Source organism: Electrophorus electricus, chromosome 6 (genome assembly GCF_041902795.1).
Source record: "Electrophorus electricus isolate QZ-2024a chromosome 6, ASM4190279v1, whole genome shotgun sequence".
Lineage (NCBI taxonomy): Eukaryota > Metazoa > Chordata > Actinopteri > Gymnotiformes > Gymnotidae > Electrophorus > Electrophorus electricus.
The window spans coordinates 27,662,056-27,686,421 of NC_137502.1; the positions used below are offsets into that span (position 1 = coordinate 27,662,056).

Below are 24,366 nucleotides of genomic sequence, written 5' to 3' on the forward strand. Positions count from 1 at the left end.
ATTTGAACTTAAATCTTTTCTTAGTACAACCCCAACCTAGATCTGGAATGTACAGAAACGCCCCATGAGTCTCACCCTCAGTTACCTACACGGTTGTTCCTTGAGTGTTAATAGATTTTAAAACCTTAAAATAAAATTATTTTAAGAGCATGTTGCATTAAAAAGGTTTAAACTAATACTTCTAATAAAATGGGCAGGTTCTTTTTGTGTTTGTTTAGATTTTTGTCGTTGTTTATTTGAAACATCTTGTGATGCAGTGGAAATGCTGCAGGGCCATAGAGAGACCAGTGCATACGCCGCCTGCTCAGAGACAGGGAGCAAGAACCCCACTCCCTCTGACTTGTGTTCTCACACACACGCACACCAGTCAGCTGTGTATCTGACAGGGGACTCTAACCAGGGACACCAGACCCTCTGTTTTGCCTGTACTACATTAAATGCCTTATTTATAGTTCAGGATTAGTGGACTTTAATCTCATCTAGCTGTGCACATCTCGTCCTGTTGGCTCTCGACACCATCTCATGTTCCAGTGAGGTGACGGTGAGATCAACCAACAGTTCCTTCTGAAACCGTGCAGCGGCAGGAGAATGTTTCCCCTTGATGTTTCATCCAGTGTGGCCATGGCACCCTTTCTGTGCTCTGCTTTTGCTTCATTTTGTTTTGTTTGTCAAAGTGGACAACTGGGATTATTCTGGAACAAAATGTCTGAAACAAGCTGAAAGTATTATTATTCAAGAGTATTTTATTTATCACTTCTTTTGGATAAAGCCTTATCTTGCCATGGAAACCATGATGTTTTTTGTTCCTGTTCCCTGTATATTTATTTACCATCATTCTCACAAGGAAAGCAAACCCTGACCTGGAAACAGTGCCGCATTGTTGTAGTTTCGTATTTTATGCACTTTTAACAGCATTAGCAGGGGGAAAAAAATATAAAAATAATAACTTTTTTTTTTCTGTACAGAACAGCGTGCCACGAGCTGCTTGTGTCTGATGTACCTGGCCTGATTTGGCCAACGCATAGTTCAGTCCAATACATTATCCGACTCCTGTATTGTGCGTGTGATCCCTACAGATCTCCATCAACACATCTGATACGAGTTGCACTAAACCATCTTTCTAAATGATGATGAAGTGCACACGCTCAGTCTGTGGATGTATCGTTATATAATGAGGAGAGATGCAGCAGTTGGACTCGCCATCCCGCGCCTGTATAAAAGCGTCGCCTCTTTCTCTCTAATTCGCTCATCATCTCGTAATATTCAATAGTGCGGTTCACGGGTGGCTTGGCTTTTTTTTTTTTTTTTCTTTTTTTTTTTTTTTTGAAACAGCCATGACGGAATGAATGACAGTGAATATGTTGTGTTGAAGAAGAACTGTAATTAATCTCTGTAGCTCTAACAGGTACATGTGTAATTGAGAATCCATGAAGTAAGGTACAAATGTCGAAACTTGTTTGAGTCAAATAAACGAATTAAGCACTACGTTTGGTCTTATGTTTCCTACACTGCGGTTTGTTAAATAAGCATCAGTTAAACTGGAGCACTTTTTATACGTAGTACTCGTACTTCAAGTAACTGAAATAAAGTTGAACGTTTGCTGTCAGTCGATGCCAGGTTACCTCTGTCATCCTACTCTTACCCAGATCTAACAAATGCTCTAGAGTTTTTCTAGATGTGTCATTTGGTTCTGGAGATTATTGTCTTTCAATTAAGGACCAAAGACAACTGAATTCCAGTAAAGCGGGCACTCGTGAAGTTATTAAAAATCAGGTTGAGTGAAACAGCAAGAATAGTTAACACCTCCAGTAGAACTACGGTCCAGTCATTGCCCTTTTCCTGCTGGTTTTGTTTTTTAGAGCAGAACCTCTATCACACTACTCAGACAACATCATTCTTATTTCCCTGTAGGACATTTTTCTGGCATCCATCCTATTTTCACCGTTTGTGGGGGAGAGACAAAGATCCCACAGCTCCCTCTAGTGGGGATATGCTGTCATTACCAGTCCGCTTCTGACTCGTCTCCTAATTCTAATTTATCACCTGCTTCTCTTTTTTTTTTGTCCCTTCTGGTAGTCCAACAACCTCCAAATATGTTGATATCACCTGAAGCATTTTCTTGTGTGGAAATTCTCACATTTGCTACATAATTCCTCTTAATGGGAATTTGCCTATACAGATTTATTTATTTGAAGATTTTATCTTTTATTTATGCCTCTTACTTTCATCACCAAAACTTTGTGTGGTCTCCAGATAATTAGGTCTATTATAAAGAACATAAGAAGGCTCATTTTGTCTCATTTCAATGTTTATAATCCTGTAAAATTGCTAATATACATATCTGAACTTAAATATATTCAGAATGGAACCCTTAATAGATTTTTCCTTTCATAGACATTTAAGTTTAGTAGCAGCGTTTCAAGCAGGTGTCAGTAAGAGGTTCATATGTAGCAGGTTGCCAGAGTGCGACTGCTATTTCAGATGTCTTGTTGACGGTCCTGGGTAATGCCTGCACAGAGCTCGGAAGCTTAAAAAGCTTAAAGGAGATTAATGGTTCTGCATTTCAGCACCTCACAGAACACTCTCAGGACACTCTCAACACATACAACACACTCTCAGGACGCTCTCAACACACTTAGCACACTCAATACAACACACTCTCAGGACACACGCCCTGACAAACGTCACTCAGAAGGTAAGCTCTGATTTGATTGGACTTTTATTTGAGAGTCAAATCTGCAAACAGCAAATTGAAACAAATGAAAAACCTAAATTGTTAAAACAAGATCTTTATATGAGAAGAAGCAAATCCGATCTGTGGTCTCCTGGCGCTCAGACCAGACCTGCACTAACATGACCAGTATGCTCTCAGTAGTCTTTTGAGTGGTCAGCGGTTTAGCCCTGGACTACATGAAATGTCCGTACTGTTTTCTGCACTAAGCAGAATGTCCTTGTTGGACTTGTCTTAATGGTCAGCCCCTGAATGAGTCAAAATATGTTCATAATGTGGGAATTTGGATATGTGTGGAATTTTCAGATAAGCATTTTCCTTTATTTTTTACCAACTAGGAAAAAAATGGCTTTCTAAATGTTCTAATTGTGTAAATCAGTCAGATGATAAGTAATCAACTGTCAAAAGATATTTTAGCCACCTTTCTAGTGGTTTAACCGAGGTGTGCGTGGAGATGGTGGTAGATTAGTGTGTGTGTGGTTTGTCTGGAGTATATGGGGTGTGTGTAAATAAAGGCTACTTTATTTCTCAGTTGTGTCCTGGAGAAATTAAAAATTTTGTTTGGTTTTCTCTCTTATGTTATCCTGCCGATTCCTTGGTCTTTTATGGCCTACACTCGGCCCCTCACAGAGATGTGTGACCACACATTTGTGGCCATCACATTTGGCCCCTGCGACAGCTGCACCCTGAACAAACCACTGATGAACATCTATCTGCAGAACGAACCTGTGAACTACTGCTCACTGTGTGTGGAGATGGTAGGAGATTTGTTTGTATGTATGTGTGTGTGTGTGTGTATACTTAGTAGGAGATTACTCTGTGTGTGTGTGTGTGTGTGTGTGTGTGTGTGTGTGTGTGTGTGGACATGGTAAGAGATTTCCATCAAAACTGAAAAAACCTTTTTTTGGCATTTACATTAATAGATCTGTGTGATGTGATATGCCTATTATCTGTGTAACTGGGTTTCCTCCTACTCCTGATCTAAGTGACCAACCATGTCAAGTCAATATTCCAAGCCAAGAGGAAGCTTCATTGTATTTGAAGCTATTTTGGAACGAGATACATGTAGTTAGATTCTACAATAACCAACCATCCTGCTCAAAGACTAAAGGCATTTACCTTATAACAGCAGCTATCGAAATGTAAAGAAATGCCTCGATAGCTTAGTTACAATGACCCTACTGGTTTAGCTTTAGTGTAGTGGCTGATGAGACAACTTAGCCTCAGTGTTGAGTTCAACGGTACAACGCGGGAAATGTTTCTAGTAAAGGACAGTATTCCGTCTGTGGAGGAGAGCCGCTTCGAGCAGAGGCGAGCTGTCAGCGGGCGGCAGTGACAGGCACCCGAAAATGTCCTGCTTATCTTATCAACGTTAACATGCCTCCGGACAGCAACTGCGGGCTGTAAATCACACAGATTCATGGTTGGTGTGCACTGTGATGTGCACGCTGGTAAGCTCGAAGACGGTGGTGAAACAGTTCTATGTCTTACGAGCCGATCCTGACATGCCTCACGATAAAACCCACAACCTGCAGCTGCTTGAAGTTCCGCCGCTGACGTCTGAAGGGAACAGCATCGAAAAACCCAGGCGCCGTCCTCGAGCGCGACTACGCGTCCTCGGTGACGTCAGAGCGCGAGGCGCGTCGGCCGCGCGCTCTGAGCCGGGGCTGCTCGTGCTCCGCGCGTGACGAACGCTGCATCCTAATCGTTTTCTCCATCCTTTGACGTAAAGATGGCCTGCCAGGGACTGACGCAGGGGGAGAACCTGGCGTCGCTCAAGGCCGAGTCGGAGGGTTTAAAGCTGAGGCTGGAGGAGGAGAGAGCGAAGCTGCACGATGTTGAGCGTGAGTGTCGCTTTGGAGAGGAGAAGGGGCCTCGCGAATGCCAGCATCCCTTATCTGCCTCTGGCAGACTCACAGCAGCCATTAACACCACGAAAGCGAGATGATAGCCTGTTTAATTCAAACGCAGTCGATGATATTTACTCCACTTAACTGATTACTACACGAGTTATAGCGAGCTGCGTTTTTGTCATGTTGCTTGTTCGTAAACTACAACTACCGATTGTGTTTAAGTGCTGTTTATAGTAGCAAGAACACCGCCTATGGTTGTAAGCAGACATTTTATTGTACGTAATGATATTTTAAATGAATATTTTAGGTTGAAAATAGCGGCTGCTTGCTATCAAGACTTGCTATGAACTGCCTTAAACTTTTAATCCCAACTGACCAAGACGAGCCGAGAAGCTTTGCGCCGCTCCGTGCGGATAACAGGCACGAAGCCTGCAGGGTAAGGGTTCGCTGATCGTGCGGTATGTGCGCTGTAGTGCACCAGGCAGCGGAGAAAGTGGAGCCGCTGGGACAGCTCGTGACGAAAGCCCGGAGGTCGCTTAAGGGTCACGGGAACAAGGTTCTGTGCACGGACTGGTGCCGCGACAAGAGGAGGCTCGTGAGCTCCTCGCAGGTAACTGCGCGCTTGCGAAAGCACCACGTCACTACTACCCCTGTTCAAGGGCCCTGATTTAGCGGGTTTTGTCTGATCATTTCCAATGTGCCCCTTCCCTCAGATGTGACCTTTATCTTAAAAATGTGATCCATGAGGTCCTCGTATTAATGACTTTTAGGGGTTGTGCAGTTAGTTCAGTATGAAATATAGTAGCTTGTATTGTTTTAAGGTGTAACTGCTATTGTTTTGAATGTTGTTATATTCATTTTGAGTGTTATTTTCATCTTCTTCTTTGTTTAAAATTTTGTAATTCTCTCTCTCTCTATTTTTTTTTTCTGGGGGTTTGTGTGTGTGTGTGTGTGTGTGTGTGTGTGTCTGTGTAAAATTTACTTTTGTAGGATGGAAAGGTCATTGTGTGGGAAGCCTTCACAGCTAATAAGGTAAATTAGTTTTTAAAATTAGTCTTCACAATCAGAATTTATATGATTCTCAGAGTATGAGTTCTGATATAGTATATATAGTATAGCTTAGTGGTTAAGGTACTCGATTTGTAATCAGATTGCCAGTTCAAGTTGCCACTGTTGGGCCGCTGAACAAAACCCTTATGGCATCAGCCATAAATGCACTATTGCCCTCTTATCCAGCATGTCCATACCAAGTGCTGTACACACTGAGTTATAATTCAGTATGAATATGCATGTGGTCTAGTAGGCAGCTGTGGTTATTAAGCAGTGAGAAGGACAGACTTATCTGTATGAAATATGATGTTGGTGTCAGATGGAGGCTGACATTTTTAGTGCCCCACTAATCTTAAATGCTTGTCAGTCTCTTCCACACTTTAAAGAAGATAGACTTTCTATTAACATGCGTGTGTCTGCACACACACACACACACCACATCACATAATTTATATCTATATTAGCACATTGACACACCCATATTATTACATGTACAAATGTACAGATAACTACATATGGCTCCATTAAAAGCACTCACACTATCACACACACAGCCTTTTTGGTGTGTATACGCAGAGCATGAGTATGTAGCCTAACGCTGTAACCTCTGTGCGCGTGTGTATTATAGGAGCATGCAGTCACCATGCCCTGTACCTGGGTGATGGCATGCGCTTATGCCCCCTCTGGATGTGCAATAGCATGTGGGTAAGTCCTTTTATCAGTGTCTGTTCCAGGATCAGTTCCCCAGATTTTAACTTTGATAAATAGCACAAGCCAACTGGTCCCACAGCAGCTACAAAAAGAGCATATGCTATTTCATCATAATGTGAGAAGCCAAAGGTCTTTACTCTCAGGTTTTGGTGCTTATACGGCTCTAGGGAACATAGCGTGACTCCCCTGGTTCAACACACAAATAAATTTTAATATGAGTCTGAAATAAACATGTAGGTACATTTTTAATTTCTCCTTGTTATGTGTTATGTGACAAAGCACTTTTTTAAGTCGCTCTGGATAAGAGCGTCTGCTAAATGCCATAAATGTAATTGTAAATGCAACCAGTAGCACCTGATAACTATGAAAACTAAACAATGTATTTGATTAGCAAGCAATTTGTGAAAAAAAATTTATTTTCATGTAACATTAAAATTTCTCTCTTTTTCGCCCTCTTCCTTTCATGCTCTCTGTCTCTCTCTCTGTCTCTCTCTCTCTCTCTCTCTCTCTCTCTCTCTCTCTCAGTGGACTGGATAATAAATGTTCTGTGTATCCTCTGTCACTGGATAAGAATGAGAATTTGTCAGCCAAGAAAAAATCAGTGGCTATGCACACCAACTACCTGTCTGCCTGTAGCTTTACCAACTCTGATATGCAGGTGAGTGTATGTGTGTGTGGGTGTGAGTGTGTGGGTGGGTGGGTGATGGTATGTGTGTGTGAGTGTGAGTGTGTGTGTGTGTGTGTGTGTGTGTGTGTGTGTGTGAGTGTGTGTGTGTGTGTGTGTGTGTGTGAGTGTGGGGGTGGGTGTTGGTGTGTGTGTGTGTGAGTGTGTGTGTGTGTGTATGAGTGTGTGTGGGTGTGTGTGTGTGTGTGAGTGTGGGGGTGGGTGTTGGTGTGTGTGTGTGTGAGTGTGTGTGTGTGTGGGAGTGAGTGTGTGTGTGAGTGTGTGTGTGTGTGTGTGGGAGTGTTTGTGTGTGTGTGTGTGTGTGTGTGTGAGTGTGGGTGTGTGTGTGTGTGTGGGTGTGTGTGTGTGTGTGGGGGTGTGAGTGTGTGTGTGTGTGTGTGTGGGGGTGTGAGTGTGTGTGTGTGTGTGTATGAGTGTGTGGGTGTGTGTGTGTGAGTGTGTGTGTGTGTGTGTGTGTGTGTGTGCATGTGAGTGTGTGTGTGTGTGTGTGTGTGTGTATGTGAGTGTGTGTGTGTGTGTGTGTGTGTGTGTGTGTGTATGTGAGTGTGAGTGTGTGTGTGAGTGTGTGTTTGTGGGGGTGTGAGTGTGTGTGGGTGTGTGTGTGTGAGAGAATTTGGAGGGAGTGTTTTTATAATCCCCAGTTCTGTAATGTATTTGTTCTTCTCCAAACTGCTCTGATCTCTGGGGCGTGGGGAGGGACAAGACAGGACTGATGAAGTAGCAGCAGTGAAAGCTTGTGTGTGGTGTTGTCAGCAGTCCAGACCATGCACGAGAGGATACCTGTTTTCTAGGTGGCAACGGTTTCTACTGACATCATGTTTTTTACTTGTTACTAATTGCATGAACTGGAAACAGAAATGACTTTTTTCACAGTGACATTAGAAAATGTCCATTGGTAATGCATTAGGTTTCTGATATATTCTAAAAGCTTATTACTACATTGTAAACATTACACTTGTGAGCACATTGTCTATCTTTGTGGCTTTATTTATTTATATACTTATTTAATTTTATTTTAAATCAAGTTTGAATTCATGTAGGCCATTTGGATTGTAGCACCAGTAGCAGCAGAGAGCTCTGAGACTTTACAGCAGATTATAAACAGGTTATAAACAGGTATATAACGTAACCAAGTTACTGTACTTATGTCTTCACTATGATTGAATTACATTTGTAAATTTTGTAAACAAATTAGACTAAATTTTAATACTGTAGGATGATACTATGGGAATCTTTTGCAGGGTTAATATTCCATCATAATCTAGAGTTAAAACTCTAATTATATGAGATCATTTCCCTGATGTGTTCAGTATCCCCAAATGAACTATTAACAACTAATGAAGCTGTTAATTTCTCTTTAGAATAACGAGGCTGTTCAGTTCTCTATATAATAATGAGGATGTTCAATTTTCTTTCTCTATAATAATGTGGCTGTTCATTTCTCTTTAGAATAATGAGGCTGCTCATTTGTCTTTATAATGTTTCACGATCAGTCCCTTCCATCTCCGTGTTCTGTGTTTTCCATGTCTTTGTGTTTAGTTCCGTTCCATAGTTTCGTTTTGTCCTCACATTGTTTGATTGCGTACACCTGTCCTTCGTTTCTAGTTCATGTATTTAAACCCTGCTGTGTGCCTTGGTCGTGGCTGTTCATTGTTTCGTTGTTTCATGGTTTCATTGTTTGAATGTGTTATGGTTGTTACTTTGTACTCCGTGTCTTTGTGTTTATCTTAGCCTTTCTGTTTCCTAGCCTTAGTTATAGCCTGCTCCCCGTGTGTCCCTTCGTGTGTTGGTTTTGTTTAGTCATGTTTCCTCGTACTCTCCGTGTCGGCTCTGTGAGCCTGGACCGTATAAACGACTCTGATTTTGGATTTGCCGCTATTAAATCTCGCTCCTCTCAGCACATGCAGCCGCCTCCTTACCACTCAACAACACAATGAACAGAACTATGAACAGAACTAAACACATGACAGGGAAAATACGGAACATGGAAGGGACTGACCGCGACATAATGAGGCTGTTCATTTCTCTTTATCTGTAATAATGTGGCTGTTCATTCCTCTTTATCTATAATAACGAGGATGTTCATTTCCCTTTATAATAATGTGGCTGTTCATTTCTCTTTATCTGTAATAGTGTGGCTGTTCATTTCTCTTTATAATAATGAGGATGTTAATTTCTCTTTATAATAATGAGGCTGTTCATTTCTCTGTAATAATGAGGATGTTAATTTCTCTTTATAATAATGAGGCTGTTCATTTCTCTTTATCTGTAATAATGTGGCTGTTCATTTCTCTTTATAATAATGAGGATGTTCATTTCTCTATTTGTAATAATGAGGATGTTCATTTCTCTTTATAATAATGAGGATGTTCGTTTCTCTATCTGTAATAATGCGGATGTTCATTTCTCTTTATCTATAATAACGAGGATGTTCATTTCTCTTTATAATAATGAGGCTGTTCATTTCTCTTTATCTGTAATAATGTGGCTGTTCATTTCCCTTTATAATAATGAGGATGTTTATTTCTCTTTATCTCTAATAATGTGGCTGTTCGTTTCCCTTTATAATAATGAGGCTGTTCATTTCTCTTTCTCTATAATAATGAGGATGTTCTTTTCTCCTTCTCTGTAATGGAAGATGTCTGATGTGCGACCAGCATTCCCATCCTAACCACCCTACACCCTAAGCCCTTACCATATACCCTACACCCTAACCATACACCCTACACCCTACATCCTAATCCTACACCCTAACCCTACATTTCATGGTGTTGTAGAGTGAGTATTTCTCTGCACTCCCCCTGTAAGAACTGTAGTTGCCTACATGCTGCAGCACTTCCTGGAATGTCTGGTTTTTAACATCCTGATGTCATTTGCTTAATTTGCACATGCAACCTGTAGCAGAAGTTGTGTGGTTCTGTGATTCCTCCTGGTGTTCAGCACAAATGCTGTGCTGCTGTCACCTGGTCCTGCCAGGATTATAAATGTGTTTCCTTATTACGTCTGAAATCTGGAGGAGCTCGCGTCACTAATGGCATCTGAACACAAGGGGGCAGTGAAGGCTTCATATTGTCTGTCACCTGCTGGATATTTGTGATTTGAAGAGTGTGTGTGTGTGTGTGTGTGTGTGTGTGTGTGTGTGTTTTACTCCCAGATACTGACCTCCAGTGGTGATGGCACTTGTGCATTATGGGATGTAGAGAGTGGGCAGCTTCTGCAGAGTTTCCATGGACACTCGGCTGATGTGTTGTCCCTGGATCTTGCGCCCTCCGAGACTGGAAACACCTTTGTCTCTGGAGTCAGTAGTCTTCCTCACCTTTTTACTCATCTACTCCTCCTTTCACAATTTCAGATCACCTGCTCACGAACTGATCACTCCTTTCTGTTCACTCCTGCTTTATGCCCAGATCACTCTGTTCTGTTTCACAAAATCTATCAGATATGATTGAATTATTGAGTTATTTCCTGACATATACACTGCTGAAACTTTGTTAGAGCTCCATCTTATCCCATGGGCGTGTGTGTGTGTGTGTGTGTGTGTGTGTGTGTGTGTGTGTGTGCGTGCGTGCATGTACGTGTCAAATCAAGTCAAATTTATTTATATAGCGCTTTTTACAACAGATGCTGTCACAAAGCAGCTTTACAAATGTCCGAGTCCAAGCCCCCGGTGAGAAGCCAAGGGTGACAGTGGCAAGTTAAAACTCCCTAGAGCACGAGGAAGAAACCTTGACAGAAAATGAGTCAAAGGGGGGAGCCCATCCTACTCTGGCTGATAATGAATACTACATTGTGTGTGTGTGTGTGTGTGTGTGTGTGTGTGTGTGTGTGTGTGTGTGTGTGTGCATGTGTTTAGGATTGTCACAATAACTTGAAAGTGTGTGTTTAAGGTGTGTGTGTACACATACTATTTATTGGTTGTTATAAAAAGACAAATATTTGTGGCATGTCTGTTCTTTTTGTTTAGGATGGATATTAAATAGGCTAATGTGTGTGTGTGTGTGTGTGTGTGTAGGGTTGTGATAAAAAAGCTAATGTGTGGGATATGCGCTCAGGCCAGAACATCCAGTCCTTCGAGACTCATGAATCAGACATTAACAGTGTAAAGTAAGTGACTATCACAGCTGTATTTCATTATGCACACTTGTCTATGCGGCATCTGTACTGTGTCTTACAGAAGACAACACAGGCTTTTGCAGAAAAGGGTGTGTTCAAAAGAAATTAGAGCCATTTTCTCCCTTTTGTGTGTGTCTGTGTGTGGGTGTATGCGTGTGTGTGTGTTATACCTGCAGGTACTACCCCAGTGGTGATGCATTTGCTACTGGTTCTGATGATGCTACTGTGAGTGCAAAAATCAAAAATAAATGTATTTTTGTTTGACTTAGGGCACAGAATTATCCAGCTAAATGACCACATAGTCCCCTACATAAACACCACATAAATCCCCTACCTGTCCCCCACCCACTGATTGCTACTAATGGACCAGCAGTCCTGAACAGGTTTATCAAAAGCTTAAAGATTCAAATGAACTGAAAGAGCAAAGAGGCTGGAAGGCCTGAGTTTCAGAAAGTCTCTTCAGATTAAGAACCAGCAGATTATTTTATATATTAACTGTGTGCGTGGTTCATCTGACATTAACGCTTCTAGACAAAGTTACTGACACACCCTGCCATCATGACTGTATGGGATTTCTGAGTTACTCAGGTGACTGGTAGTATAATGAAGCCAAATGATCATATAATCAACCCTCTGCTACTGAAATTAAATGGCCTATTACGGTACAACATCCCACATGATTTTATACAGATTATCCCCCTGTCAGTAATTAATGAAATTGTTGTATTGCAGTGTCGTCTGTATGACCTGCGAGCTGACCGTGAGGTGGCCATCTACTCCAAGGAGAGTATCATCTTTGGGGCCTCCAGTGTGGACTTCTCCATTAGTGGTGAGGGAGACATTACAAGCAAAGTCCAAACCAATAAGTAGACTAGCTACTAGCAGGTGGCTCATACTGACCAATAGCTGGGTGTTTCTAAAGCACAGCTATTCCTCCTGCATTCTTACGGATACAAACAAATCTGGGAGACCTTTGGTGACCCAGTGTAATTTATTTATATGATGATAATGGTGCAGCTGTAGATTGTTTTTATAAACCTCTAAGGCATGTTCCAGAAAGGCACTGTAGCGTAAGGCTAGCAAACTATTAGAGCGTTGAAGACAATACCCATTCCAACAGTGCAGCGATCATTGTGTTTTTGAAAAACACACCCAGTTAACAGGTCAGTTTTAGGTCTGGTTCTACAAGCACAGAGGCGTTCCGTGCACACCAGCGACGCTGTGCCGCTCTCCTTGTGCTATTGTGAAAGACAATCCCGTCTGGGCCTTTGTTCACCACATGCAGAGACTCTCTCTTTCCCTTCTACCCCCTCTATCCCTGAACCCTTTGACGTTTCCTGAATGTAAACATTTTCAAACAGATGTTCTTGAGTATAGATTAAGATATATATATATATATATATATATATATATATATATATATATATATATATTTTTTTTTTTTTTTTTTTTTATTTGAACAAGGTCACAACATGCCACTGAAAACAGGGTGCATCATCTGATAAACTTATTAATATATAAACTCCTAATATTTTGGAATAAACTATTCTTAATATATTGTAGAAGTTTTATACGCTGTGTTTTTTGGCTATAAAACAGAGAATGGGGAATTTATCTGGAATTTTTTGCATCACTCATAAACCATAAATGTTACTGATCAGAGGTTATGTAAGTAGTGTTACTGATCAGAGGTTATATAAGTAGTGTTACTGATCAGAGGTTATGGATGTAGTGTTACTGATCAGAGGTTATGTAAGTAGTGTTACTGATCAGAGGTTATGTAATTTCAGCATATTCTGCTCCATTCTGTTTATGCAGCTTTGTAAAGCTTTTGTGGTTTTGAACCAGAAAAAAAGGCCACCCCTTCCACATACACTCACTCACTCTCACTCTCTCTCTCAGGTCGGCTGCTGTTTGCTGGATATAATGACTACACCATAAATGTGTGGGATGTTCTGAAGGGCACCAGGGTGTCCATCTTGTTTGGACATGAGAATCGGGTCAGCACAGTGCGGGTGTCTCCTGATGGTACAGCGTTCTGTTCAGGATCATGGGACCACACCCTGCGAGTAAGAACGGGTCGCTATCTCTCTCTCTCAGACACACACACACACACACACACACACACACAGCCTAACATGAAGCTTCAACCCACACATGAAAAAACAGTGAAGTGAGATCAAAAACAAAGATTATTGTCAAATGGAAACTTAAGGCCTCCTGGTAAATTCCCTTTTGATGTGGGTACGTGGGAGCTCCCATAACACGGGGAAAATTTAAAACAAGCAGAGAGAGCAAAAAAAAAAAAAACCAAGTCTTTAAGAACAATAATGTAACTGACAGATATCTAAAACATTTACATTTACGGCATTTAGCAGACGCTCTTATCCAGAGTGATGTACAAAAGTGCTTTGTCATTTACTCATAGAATACATCATAGCCAGTACAGTAGGGTGGAGTCCAACATGCCAATGAACTAGAATACTGTAGGATACAGGAATCAATGCTGATACCTAGAAGTACAAAATACATAAGGTCTATCTTGAACAATGATAAATGCCATAAACAATAAGTGCTAGAGTTTGTTAAACAACAGAAAAAATACCCTACAATAAGTACTAATTTAGTCAGTCAATATTGGAGCAGTGTCAGTTGTCCTTTAAATATTCTGCAAATGGGCCTTCAGTCTGTGTTTGAAGACTGCAAGGGACTCTGCTGTCCGGACAGCAAGTGGGAGTTCATTCCACCATCTTGGAGCCAGGACAAAATAGTCTCGATGCTTGTTGTCCATGACACCTGAAGCAAGTTATTTCAAGCCCAGCCGTACTTGAGGTTCGAAGTACTCAAGGTACGGATCGAGCTTTGACTATTGACCTCATGTATGAAGGGGCTGGTCCATTTTTGGCTGTGTAGGCAAGCATCAAGGTTTTAAATCTGATGCGTGCAGCTATAGGGAGTCAATGAAGGGAGTGCAGCAGCAGTGGAGTAACGTGTGAACTTCGGAAGATTGAAGACCAGTTGTGCTGCTGCATTCTGGACAAGTTGTAGAGGGCTGATGGCTCTTAGAGGAAGACCAGCAAGTAGCGAGTGCAGTAGTCTAGCTTTGAGATCACAAGAGACTGCACAAGCACCTGGGTAGCTTCCTGCGAGAGAAAGGGTCGAATCCTTCATATGTTACAAAGGAGGAATCTGCAAGACCAGGTTAGATTAGAAACATGAGTTCAGAACGACAACTGGTTGTGAAAAGTTACGCCCAGGGCACGGACAGCTTCGGATGGTGATACCAAGGAGTTCTCAAAGGAAACTGTGAGGTCATGGTAAGGGTTGGGAGTACCTGGGATATACAGAAGCTTGGTTTTACTGGGGTTTAGCTTCAAGTGGTGGGCTGTCATCCATGATGCGATGTCAGTCAAGCATGAGATACGTCTGGAGACCTGCGTGTCAGAGGGTGGAAAAGAAAGAAATAATTGAGTGTCATCAGCATAGCAGTGGTAGGAAAAACCATGAGAAGATATTACATCACCAAGAGAACGAGTATACAAAGAGAAGAGAAGGGGGTCTAATACTGAGCCTTGTGGAACACCAGTGGAGAGTCTACACGCTTTGGATGTGAATCCTCTCCATGTCACCTGATAGGACCGTCCCTCCAGATAGGACTGAAACCATCTCCAAGCAGAGCCAGTCACACCAAGCCTGGAAAGAACAGTGAGGAGGATGTTGTGGTTCACAAAGGCTGCCGAAAGGTCTAGAAGAATCAAAACAGATGACAGTTTGGCAGCTTTAGCGGCATGAAGTTTCTCAGTCACTGCTATGAGGGCTGTTTCTGTAGAATGTGCCGGTTTGTAGCCTCACTGATTGGGATCATGCAGCTGGTTCTGGGTGAGAAAAAGAGGCAATTGATTATAAACCGCTCATTCAAGGGCTTTTGAGAGGAAAGAGAGAAATGATACCGGTCTGTAGTTGGTAACGCTGGAGCTGTCAAGTGTGGCTTTCTTGAGGATTGGTACCACCCTGGCAGTTTTGAATGCAGTAGGCACGTATCCAGAAGATAAGGTGTTGTTGATGATGACAGAGATGAAAGGAAGCAGCTCTCTTGCGATTGTCTGGAACACAGTGGAAGGAATTGCATACAGCGGACATGTAGTCAGATTGCTGGAAGTCAGGAGTTAGAAGAATTTCATCTGAGGAGAGAGGAGAAAAAGGAGTCAGAGAGTTGGATGTTGGGGAATGCACGTTGGTTGGAGGAGTGGGAACAGAGGAAAAGGACTGGTGGATTGCTGCAACCTTCTCCTCAAAGAAGGGGATGAAATCCTCCGGAGTAAGAGATGAGGGGGAGGGGGAGGATTAAGGAGAGAAGAAAAAATAGTGAAGAGCTTGCGTGGATCAGATGATGATGATGCGAATTTCTCTCTGTAGTAGGATGACTTTGCAGATGTTACTTCCAGTGAGAACTTGGAAATGAGAGACCTGAGCTGAGGTCTGAATCTACGTGAGATTTCCTCCACCGCCTCTCTGCAGTCCTTAGTTCTCTCCTGTGGCAGCGGAGAGCTCCTGTTAGCCAGGGGGCAGGTGGGGAGGACTTAGCGGGTCTAGAGGAGAGAGGGCACAGAAGATTCATTAATGAGGAGAGTGTAGAAATAAAAGAATTTCATTTCTGCACCAAAAAGATTTATTTAAAATCCCCCTACAGACTGAGAATCACTCTACAATCACACTGTAGTCACACTGCAGTCACACTCTGCAATCAATTCAGTTCAGTTCAGTATTACAGTAAAACAACATAAATGAACCTTTGCAATTAAGGAAATTAAGAATTCTGTTATAATAAAAGAACTTGAAAAGAACTGTGACTGGTATGAAATAATCAAAGTCCAGATGAGAAACAGAAGTGAAAAGTAATTAAAATAAATAGACACACAAAAGACGTTTATAAACATGGCGATATTGTGTGTGTGTGTGTATGTGAGTGAGTGAGTGAGTGAGTGTGTGTATGTGAGTGTTTGTGAGTGTGTGTGTGTGTGTGTGTGTGTATGTGTGTGTGTGTGTGTGAGTGTGTGTGTGTGTGTGTGTGTGTGTGTATGTGAGTGTGTGTGTGTGTGTGTGTGTGTGTGTGTGTGTGTGTGTGTGTGTGTGTGTGTGTGTGTGTGTGTGTGTGTGTTTGGGTGGGCTACCCACTGTCCCTCATGTCGTGGCAGGCAAATTCATATCACTCAGCTAAAGTGCTGCTTTCGTTCTTTAGGACAGGCAGTTTGCCAGTATTAGACATTTAAAGTTGTGTATCATATTTGGTCAGATGTTTCACATTTATTACGAAGGTGCAGCTCTGTCACTACAGAGCAGCCAGGCTGTGTTCACTGAGTCTGCACTTTGTCAGCGTGGTTCTGTGTTTAATATCAGTCACTGTGAACACGTCGTCTACTGTACTGCTGTTTTAGGGCCGGTTAGCACTGCATTTTGCTTTGTGCTTGTATTTGTGTGTTCCAGTGGGTGATATACTATTGTTTTTTAATAATAGCGTGTAATAGTGATGATAAAATTAAGGATTAAAAGTGAGATGCATCTGGCTGCTTAGAGAGTATCTTCAGCATTGTCAAATGACCAGACTCAGATGTAGCAATGCTAAACGGAAATCCCTTGCATGTTCACACAAGAGAAACATACAGCAAAGGGGAACAACTTTCTCTTACTTCACGTAGTGAACATCTTTAATTACTCTGCATGGTGAACAGCAATGCGCGCAATGTGATCAGACAGGACCTGAATGTGAATGTAAAAGTCATGTAATCTCCCTCCACGCCACCAGATCTGGGCTTGAGCTGAGCCTTCTGTGGAATCGGCGATGTAGATCCAGAGTGAAGACTGTGCGTGCACACATCCATGGTCGTCGGACAACTGACACAAAACTTACCACAGTCTGCTGGACTTTAATATGACTTTAATATGAATAGATCTTAAATTTAGACCGAGATTACACCTTTTTGTCCATGACAAATAAGTAAGTATAATCCGCCGTTTTCATCAGTCCTCTCCTGGTCACTGATCACCAAAGTATGTTGTTACATCTGTTTGCAAAATTATGTTTGTATATATTGTAAAATAATAATAATAATAATAAAGAAAGAAAATAAAGGAAAAAAAAGTGTGCGCATGTGTGGGTGTGTGTAAAGAAGAAAGAAACGTTCATCTCAAATGACGTAAATGGCCAGAGAAGATATAAACGGTCCTGATTGTTGGAACAGTACAGAAATTTGTTTTGATACTGTTTTACAACCGTTTGAACCTACATGTGAAAATTCACACAGCATAGTTCTGTGGTCTTTCACCGATTATTCACGATAAAGCCCGTTATCCTGTTAGTCAGCATGAAACATTGTTGTGTGTTTATTAACTACAGTTTTGGTCTGTCCGCTTGTTAAATGGCCACTTCTGAATTCGGGCGAAATTAGATGTGATTTTACGGTGTGTAGCTCTCCTCACTGTTAGAGGAACTTAGGGGTGTTTTATTATAGCTCTGCGGTGGTCCGCGTTATTTTTGAACTCGGAAGTGGCCCCGTGACGCAATTGAGGACGGGTGGAGGAGGAGGAGCTCCATAGCGTTTTAGAACAAGATACAGGGTTTCGGTAGCGAAACACAGGGCCAAAAAGCGGCGAGGAGGGGCAGCGTTAGGGTTAGGGGTTGGGTCAGGGTGTGTGTGAGCGTTCTGGTCTGGTCCGGGTTAAGGTTAAGGTTAGGGTTAAAGTTAGAGGGTTTGTCTGGTGGTGACGCTGACGCTTGATACCTGCGGTGAGTGCAGATCCACATCGCTGGGAGGGTGAGTTTTTTTCCCCCCTCCGCTTTTCATGTTTTAAAGTTAGATATTTTTAAGCGTCGAAACCTTTCCAGGTTAAACGGAACAATCAGTAATATTTAAATAATGGAAACATGAGATGCGTGCCTGATTAACGGACGTGTGTCTGATTAAAGGCGGTGCGGTATGTTAGCGGTCGGGTTTCCCTTTGTGTCTCATTGACAGATGCGGTCCATCAAGTTAGCTGTCTAGCTAAAGCTAACCAGCCGGCTTCGTGTAATATAATCTATATAATCTAATCTTCTTTTGTGTAATATAATCTAGCTATCTATTGGTATACGATGGTTACAGGTAAACTCGCTGGTGTGGGTCAGTAATATTTCAGTGTTTTAGATATTAGCATTTTGGCATCAGATTAATAAATAGCTTTAGTTAGTTAAACCGTGCAGTTTATTTTCGCCTATTCTAGTTTGCTGGTCCCTGTGTGAAGGAAATGTCAAGGTTGCTTTGTTAATGTTCACTACATAAATTGCTTGCTAGCTAGTCAGTAGGCGGTAGAGCTTGACAAACATTTATTTGGGTCACCCCCCTATGCTAATTTCCCATCAGTGCTTTTTCGGTATGTGTTATTGTGTAGGTAACATTAGTAGGTAGCGTTACTCTTCTGAATTGGCATTGGGTAAGATCAGTGTTTCATTACAATGGCTGAAACCCGTAGAAACCACCTCGATTCCCCTGTACACTAGACTTAAGGCTGGTCACACCTGCCAAAATGAACGTTAGCTGGTAATTAGGACGAAACCCAACGGCCACTTTAACAGACCACAGTTTAAAGCACCGAGACCGGAACAACACAGTGAAGCGACAGTATGCCCAGGTGTAAGGCAAGATGTGAAATGAAGCAACTAGTCCATCGACTGAATTTGATCACCTCTGTGATCTTACCATTTGAATTCCTTCAAGCTGTCAAAACGAACTCTTGGGGTAGTAAAATGGGTTAATTACAGCGTTATCGCAAACCAACAGTCGCATGTCCAAATGATTTTTTTGGTGTCGTTGCTGACAGAACTTGCAAATGCATCGTTGAATGGACTAAGAACTGCACACTTGCACCATCTGGTGGAAAATAATGTAGCAGCAGCATGTGTATTTTATTTAATTTTACTTATTTTGTATTAAGTAATGTTGATTTGTTTATTTATTGTAGAAAAAAAATGTCCTGTTGGTTGAGGAAAGAGACTTTGGTGTTGGCAGAAGATTATATTGACTTCTGCACCGGGATCCGACGGACACCTCCCAGCGAATCAGCCGAGGCCATGCGCTGCCTGGCCAAAGAGATGGAGCGCCAGCACCTCTCCAAGTTCCGCTCCCTGTCCCAGAGGCTCCTGGGGGCGTGCGGCTCAGACCCCAGCACCTGCCTTCGCAGTGTCATGGCTGAGCTGGTCAACGATGGCAAGCTGAACTGGGGCCGAGTGGTGTCGCTCTTCACGTTCACGGGCGTGCTGGCCACCGAGCTGTTCTCCAGGGGAGAGGGGCCAGAGTGCTGCCGGAGTCTGGCCGAGACGATAGCAGACTATCTGGGAGGAGAGAAGCGAGACTGGCTGGAGGAAAACGAAGGCTGGGTGAGTGTCAGCCACTCTTTCTGCTGGTCTCTAGTCTGCTGGTCTCTAGTCTTCAATGTAAACGGTAGCAATTGGGTATTGGCAGGTAATTTGAAATGTGAAACTGCAATATGTAGGTTGTAAAGTTATTCTTACGGTGAAGAAAATAAAGATAAACAAACTGCATTTTATTGTGAGCCAGACAGGCTTTATTCTCTGTTAAGGTTTGTGAAAACATCATGGCTGCAAATGTTTTACTTTATTTATTTATTTTTTTAATTAATCGTGAGAAAAAAGCTCCTCACATATGACACGCATGATGTTTTTTCAAAGAAAAAGTGGGTTTGGTAAAACTGTGATCACAGCATAATACACTCTACTTAAAGGCCTTTTAGCTTGTCTGGAGAGTTTTTAGTGAGGCTGCTGGAAGGTTATGTGAGAAAAAAAAGAGAACTGAGAACTGGGGAGTTTGAAAAGCAAGACCAAGCCAGAAGTGAAACCAATAAAAAGACCCTCAATGAAGAGGTGGGGACTGAGGTAGCACTCATGCTCGTTATCGTCAAAAAACAGTGGGCGGGGGAAGGGATGACTCACACTGACTTGGTTTTATCGAAATCACATGTGCCAGGCCACTAACAGGAAGAACAGATGATACCAGTGGCACTTTCTGTTTCCCAGAGGACTTCTAAAAACCCACAACACTTTTCGCTTTCATTTTTGGTGAGGCCAAAAGTGGCGTGTTGAAAGCAGACTTCTTTTGGTGTTCTTTCCTCAGCGCTTTTAGAACTAAGTGTAAATGCATGCTGGGTCAGCAGTTTCAGCTGGAGATCAGAGAGCAACAGATCCGGCACCTTCCTGTTGCTTCTCTGTTTATAGAAGTTAGATAGAGATGGAAGCCAAGCAAATCCAGTAATGTGTGTGTTACTAGAGCTTTATGTTTGTAGTGTATACATTAATCCTAGAGGTTTACCCCAGAGGTACTAGAAGTTTACTTTTATAGTCTATATTTAGTACATTGAGCAAAAACGGGGCGTATTCACACAGCAGATGAGTGGCCCAAATATGATCTTTATGTGACACAGATGTGTTGACAGCAAAAATGCAGAATCTGCCATTTTCAGTTGCGATCTGGGACATGTTCATGTGTAGTACTGAAACCCAAAATTTGTCAATGTGAGGTGAAAACCAGTTTGGAATTGGTGTGAATTTTACACCAGTGCAGTTCTAGATTCGTCACAATTTTGCAGTGCTGGGAAAGAAAGATCAACGTTGGCCGTGAGGGAAGGTTTCAGAGGTGAGATGGTGAGGTAACAGATGTTATGGCCAGAGATCTGGATTTGGGCCACGTTTACCTGCTGTGTGACCACAGCATTAGTTTCTCTCGCTTCTCTCTGTTTTGAACTTTAGAACAGAATAAGCCTTTCAAAAATTGCCATCTGCTCACGCTTCGTCGGTGACGAGCTGTTTCTGTTCATGCATCATTGTAGTCATACATCCCTGACGGGTTTTTTTACCTTCACCATGACACTTTTTGAGCAATGTTTTCCCCGTCTTGGAGGGGAGCTTGTTTAGACAAGTTCAGTATGACTCTAAATGCCACTTCAGTTGAAACAGAGGCTGTGAAGGAGCCCATAAAGGAGCTTTTCACTGCTTTACTGCCCTGTAACTGGAATAAAAAGGCGAGAACATTTCAGACAGTAATTCAGTACGTCAGAGTCTTGTTTAGGAGCCTATCATGCCAAGTCTGTTTTGACAAAGAGGGCGCACTCTCTCATTCTCTCATCTCTTCCATGTAAATACATGCTGCATACACAAACACACAGCTGGCGTCTAACTTGGAGACCACAGCCTTTCAGTCTATTGTGTTAACACGCTATTGATCTCCACGCCTCAGAGCTTTTAAAATTGCCTCCCCTTGAAAGCAGAACACAAGCGAGTGCTAGAACCCGCACAAATATCCAGCACCTGGGCTTTTCTGCCCAGTACAGCAGGTGGCTTTCTCCAGACAGCTGCATAGCCTGCTGGCTCCAGCACGCTTGGCTTTCAACTGAGAAAACGTTAACTTCTGACAATGTTTGTTGTTGATTTTCTGCAAACTTGAATTATCTCAGTTCAGAATAATGCAGGCTTACGCTAAAATGGTTTATGTTTTTATTCCTTAATCTTGGATGAAGTTTACTAAGGATAATCCAATATTTCTGATGCTGGATGAATGACAACAGAAACAACCATTTTTCTTTGCTCCTCACAAAAAGCAAATACTTTGTCACAAGAACCTGGGCAGTAACTTGATTCCATGTCTATACGCTGTTTGGAATTTGAGTTCTCCATGTGTGTCCTTGTCATGACATTTGATTAAATAACTGAAGTCTTTTTGGTGGTTAACTGGGCTTAATTTAAATCAGTTCTTTAGTTGAATCCCAAGATTAATCTTGTGTTAAAGGCCCTTTTCCTTCTGTTCACTTAGAGATGATTAGCTTGGCTTTTCTCTGAGAACACAGAGGAATTGTGCGGCTATATGCTAATTCAAGCGTGGTGTATATAATGGAATATTAACTAGTCATAACAACTGGATGATTGATTGAGTCAGACTGTGTATACTACCATCCGTATCTGATTGAAATAAACATTTTGTCCTCCACCTTGTTGAAAGGGAAGAGCTCCATGTAGTTTTAAAATGCTGTCAGTTAATGTTACTATGCTGTGTCAGCCAACTTTTGTTTTTGTTGTGCAGTGTTCAGGTTCAGAAATGATGGACCCAGTGAGTATTTATGAGCTGTGTGTTGTGTTTCTCGTGCAGGAGGGTTTTTGCAGGTTCTTCCGCGGTATGGGCCACGTGGGTCAGGAGTCCTCCATGAAGACAGCCCTTTTCGCCGCCGCTGGAGTCGGTCTTGCGGGCCTGACGTTTCTCCTGGTGCGCTGAACCCCACATCTCACCATCTCGTTCACACAGCTTTTCCTTCTTTTATTCTATTCTGGTGCAAGTTCAAGTTCTCAGTTCAACTTTATATTTGCACATGTGTTGTTTATTCCTTTTTTACACCATCACTCCTCTCAGTCAGTTATGGAAAACTATTCATTGGTAATTGTAAAATCTGTAACATGGCCTTCAGAAATAAGGCAGGTAATGATGGTTTGCATTTTGGTGCATTTTAATTTTCTGAGTGCTTGTCATCACTTTCATGTATAAACATTTAACAGGTTCACTGTGTGGAAGAAAAAAATGGGAATTTTTTTAAATTTTTTTTGTACTTTCTTCTGAAAAAGTTTTCACCAATGGTTACTGCGTTTGCAACGCACAAAAGTAATATATTATATTTATATAAATACCAATGTAAACATCAGCCAGCAACACGTAATTAATGTGTGTTTGTGTATATTATTTTACATTTCATATTGTATTTCTTTCTTTTTGGGTCTTTTTCTTTACAAATTTTGTGGAAGTCAAATGTTTTGAAGGTGCTAGCTTAGCTTCAAGCCTTTCTGCTATATGCTAATAACCCATGAATGACCAGTTCAGTTTGTAAAATGTATTTATTTATCGTTTTAAGAACAAATTGTATCTTCAGGCATTTCTTTACACGGACAGACCCTATTTTTGCATCATTTTATTTATTTAACACTTTCGTAATAAAAGAACATAAAGGTTGGTTTTGTCTCTAGTAGCTTCATTGGTAGTAGCCTTTGTGTGCACATATGCAAGTATGGCGTTGAGTATATTGGTCTTAAAAACCTTTTCATAACCAAAACCACACCAAGAGAGGCTAAGTGTTGTGGGAGAAGCAGGTTTGGATCATTCAACTTTATGAATGAACTTCCTTTGACGTAATCTTCCTGCTGCAATATTTTTGTTGTAACATCAAATTAATTAATAGTGTTTAAAAAAAAAAAGTTTAAATCCAGCTTCACTGTGTGGTTAATTTGCTAGAACATGTAGGAAGAGCTTGCACAGTCAGACAGTTTATGCTGCTTGAAGTTATCGTGTTCCTCACAGATTTGAAACTGATAGCTAGCTACAATTAAATTCACTACTTCAGCTCACAAGTGCAGTGTTACAACTGCTGAAAATGGCACAGAGGTAATTCTTTCATGTAAGTTTGTAAGTGCTATGAAAAAATATAATAGGATCTTGGATTTGAGCCTCTTTCATAATGTGGTTCTGGTTTCAGATTATGGCATATTCTATTTGAATCTTCAAATTTACAAACTGCCAATTCAAATGAAGATGGTACAGTTTCATAGCTAGGTATCTCAGATTCTGAAAGAGACAGTTCCTCATCGTTCTTGATCATATCTTGTGACGACGCTGCTCGTGTTTCATTGAACTTTTACACACTGAAATCTAATTCCCCTGCTGTGTAAGCTGTACCTTTGCTAAACACTCCATGAATGGTGTATCGCTTTACAGCAAGAATTGTGAAGCGAAACCGTATCGTGGCATTTGGGCTAACACTCCAGGCTACCTGATCTTCTGAAATAGCACGGAGAGCTGAGAGTGTTGCAGTTAAGTGGTGTGACGGTTTCTGTCCCTTTCTGTTCCTGTAGACAGCACAAAGCAGGATTTCTCATTTAGCTGTACAATGTAAAAGTGAGGACTGTCCACCAAAAAACATATAGGTTAGGGGATCTTTCCTGATATTGGATAGTCTTGGGTTTTTCCTGCTTTGCCAAATACACCTTGGGTTTGATCTTGTATATGCTACATAGCAAATCTGAAGCTATATACAATTTTGGAACTATGTTTCTGTCAGCCTGAGCAGTGCTGCTCAGAGCAGTACAGACTGTTGACCTACTGACACATTTCCTGCCTTCTACTGGATTTCCTGTGGAGGGC

General features: G+C 41.7%; 1 protein-coding gene across 5 annotated transcripts; it reads left to right on the plus strand.

Moving 5' to 3' along the window:
- Positions 1–2,572: 2,572 nt before the first annotated feature.
- On the plus strand, positions 2,573–23,181 carry gnb5b (guanine nucleotide binding protein (G protein), beta 5b). Of its 5 annotated transcripts, XM_081716236.1 has the most exons (16): positions 2,573–2,695; positions 3,362–3,489; positions 4,464–4,575; positions 5,058–5,194; positions 5,575–5,616; positions 6,263–6,339; positions 6,871–7,003; positions 10,185–10,328; positions 11,043–11,134; positions 11,320–11,368; positions 11,876–11,972; positions 13,046–13,212; positions 13,901–13,913; positions 15,713–15,730; positions 19,462–19,553; positions 22,333–23,181. In XM_081716236.1, exons 2-16 carry the CDS (start codon positions 3,364–3,366, stop codon positions 22,453–22,455), a joined length of 1,422 nt encoding a protein of 473 aa, XP_081572362.1. In that variant the 5' UTR covers positions 2,573–2,695; positions 3,362–3,363; the 3' UTR covers positions 22,456–23,181. The 5 variants fall into 5 exon arrangements, with proteins under 5 accessions (XP_081572362.1, XP_035381222.2, XP_081572358.1 ...); XM_035525329.2 differs by lacking the exons at positions 13,901–13,913; positions 15,713–15,730; positions 19,462–19,553; positions 22,333–23,181 and adding an exon at positions 16,947–17,138; XM_081716232.1 differs by lacking the exons at positions 13,901–13,913; positions 15,713–15,730; positions 19,462–19,553; positions 22,333–23,181 and adding an exon at positions 19,139–19,333 and having other exon boundaries at positions 2,678–2,695.
- The last annotated feature ends 1,185 nt before the right edge of the window (positions 23,182–24,366 follow it).

Excerpts from the sequence above, each read along its gene's own strand:
- gnb5b (XM_081716236.1), top strand. The coding sequence starts at position 3,364 with ATGTGTGACCACACATTTGTGGCCATCACATTTGGCCCCTGCGACAGC. Across the intron at positions 6,340-6,870 it reads GGATGTGCAATAGCATGTGG|TGGACTGGATAATAAATGTT; the intron begins GTAAGTCCTTTT and ends TCTCTCTCTCAG. Across the intron at positions 19,554-22,332 it reads TGGAGGAAAACGAAGGCTGG|GAGGGTTTTTGCAGGTTCTT; the intron begins GTGAGTGTCAGC and ends TTTCTCGTGCAG.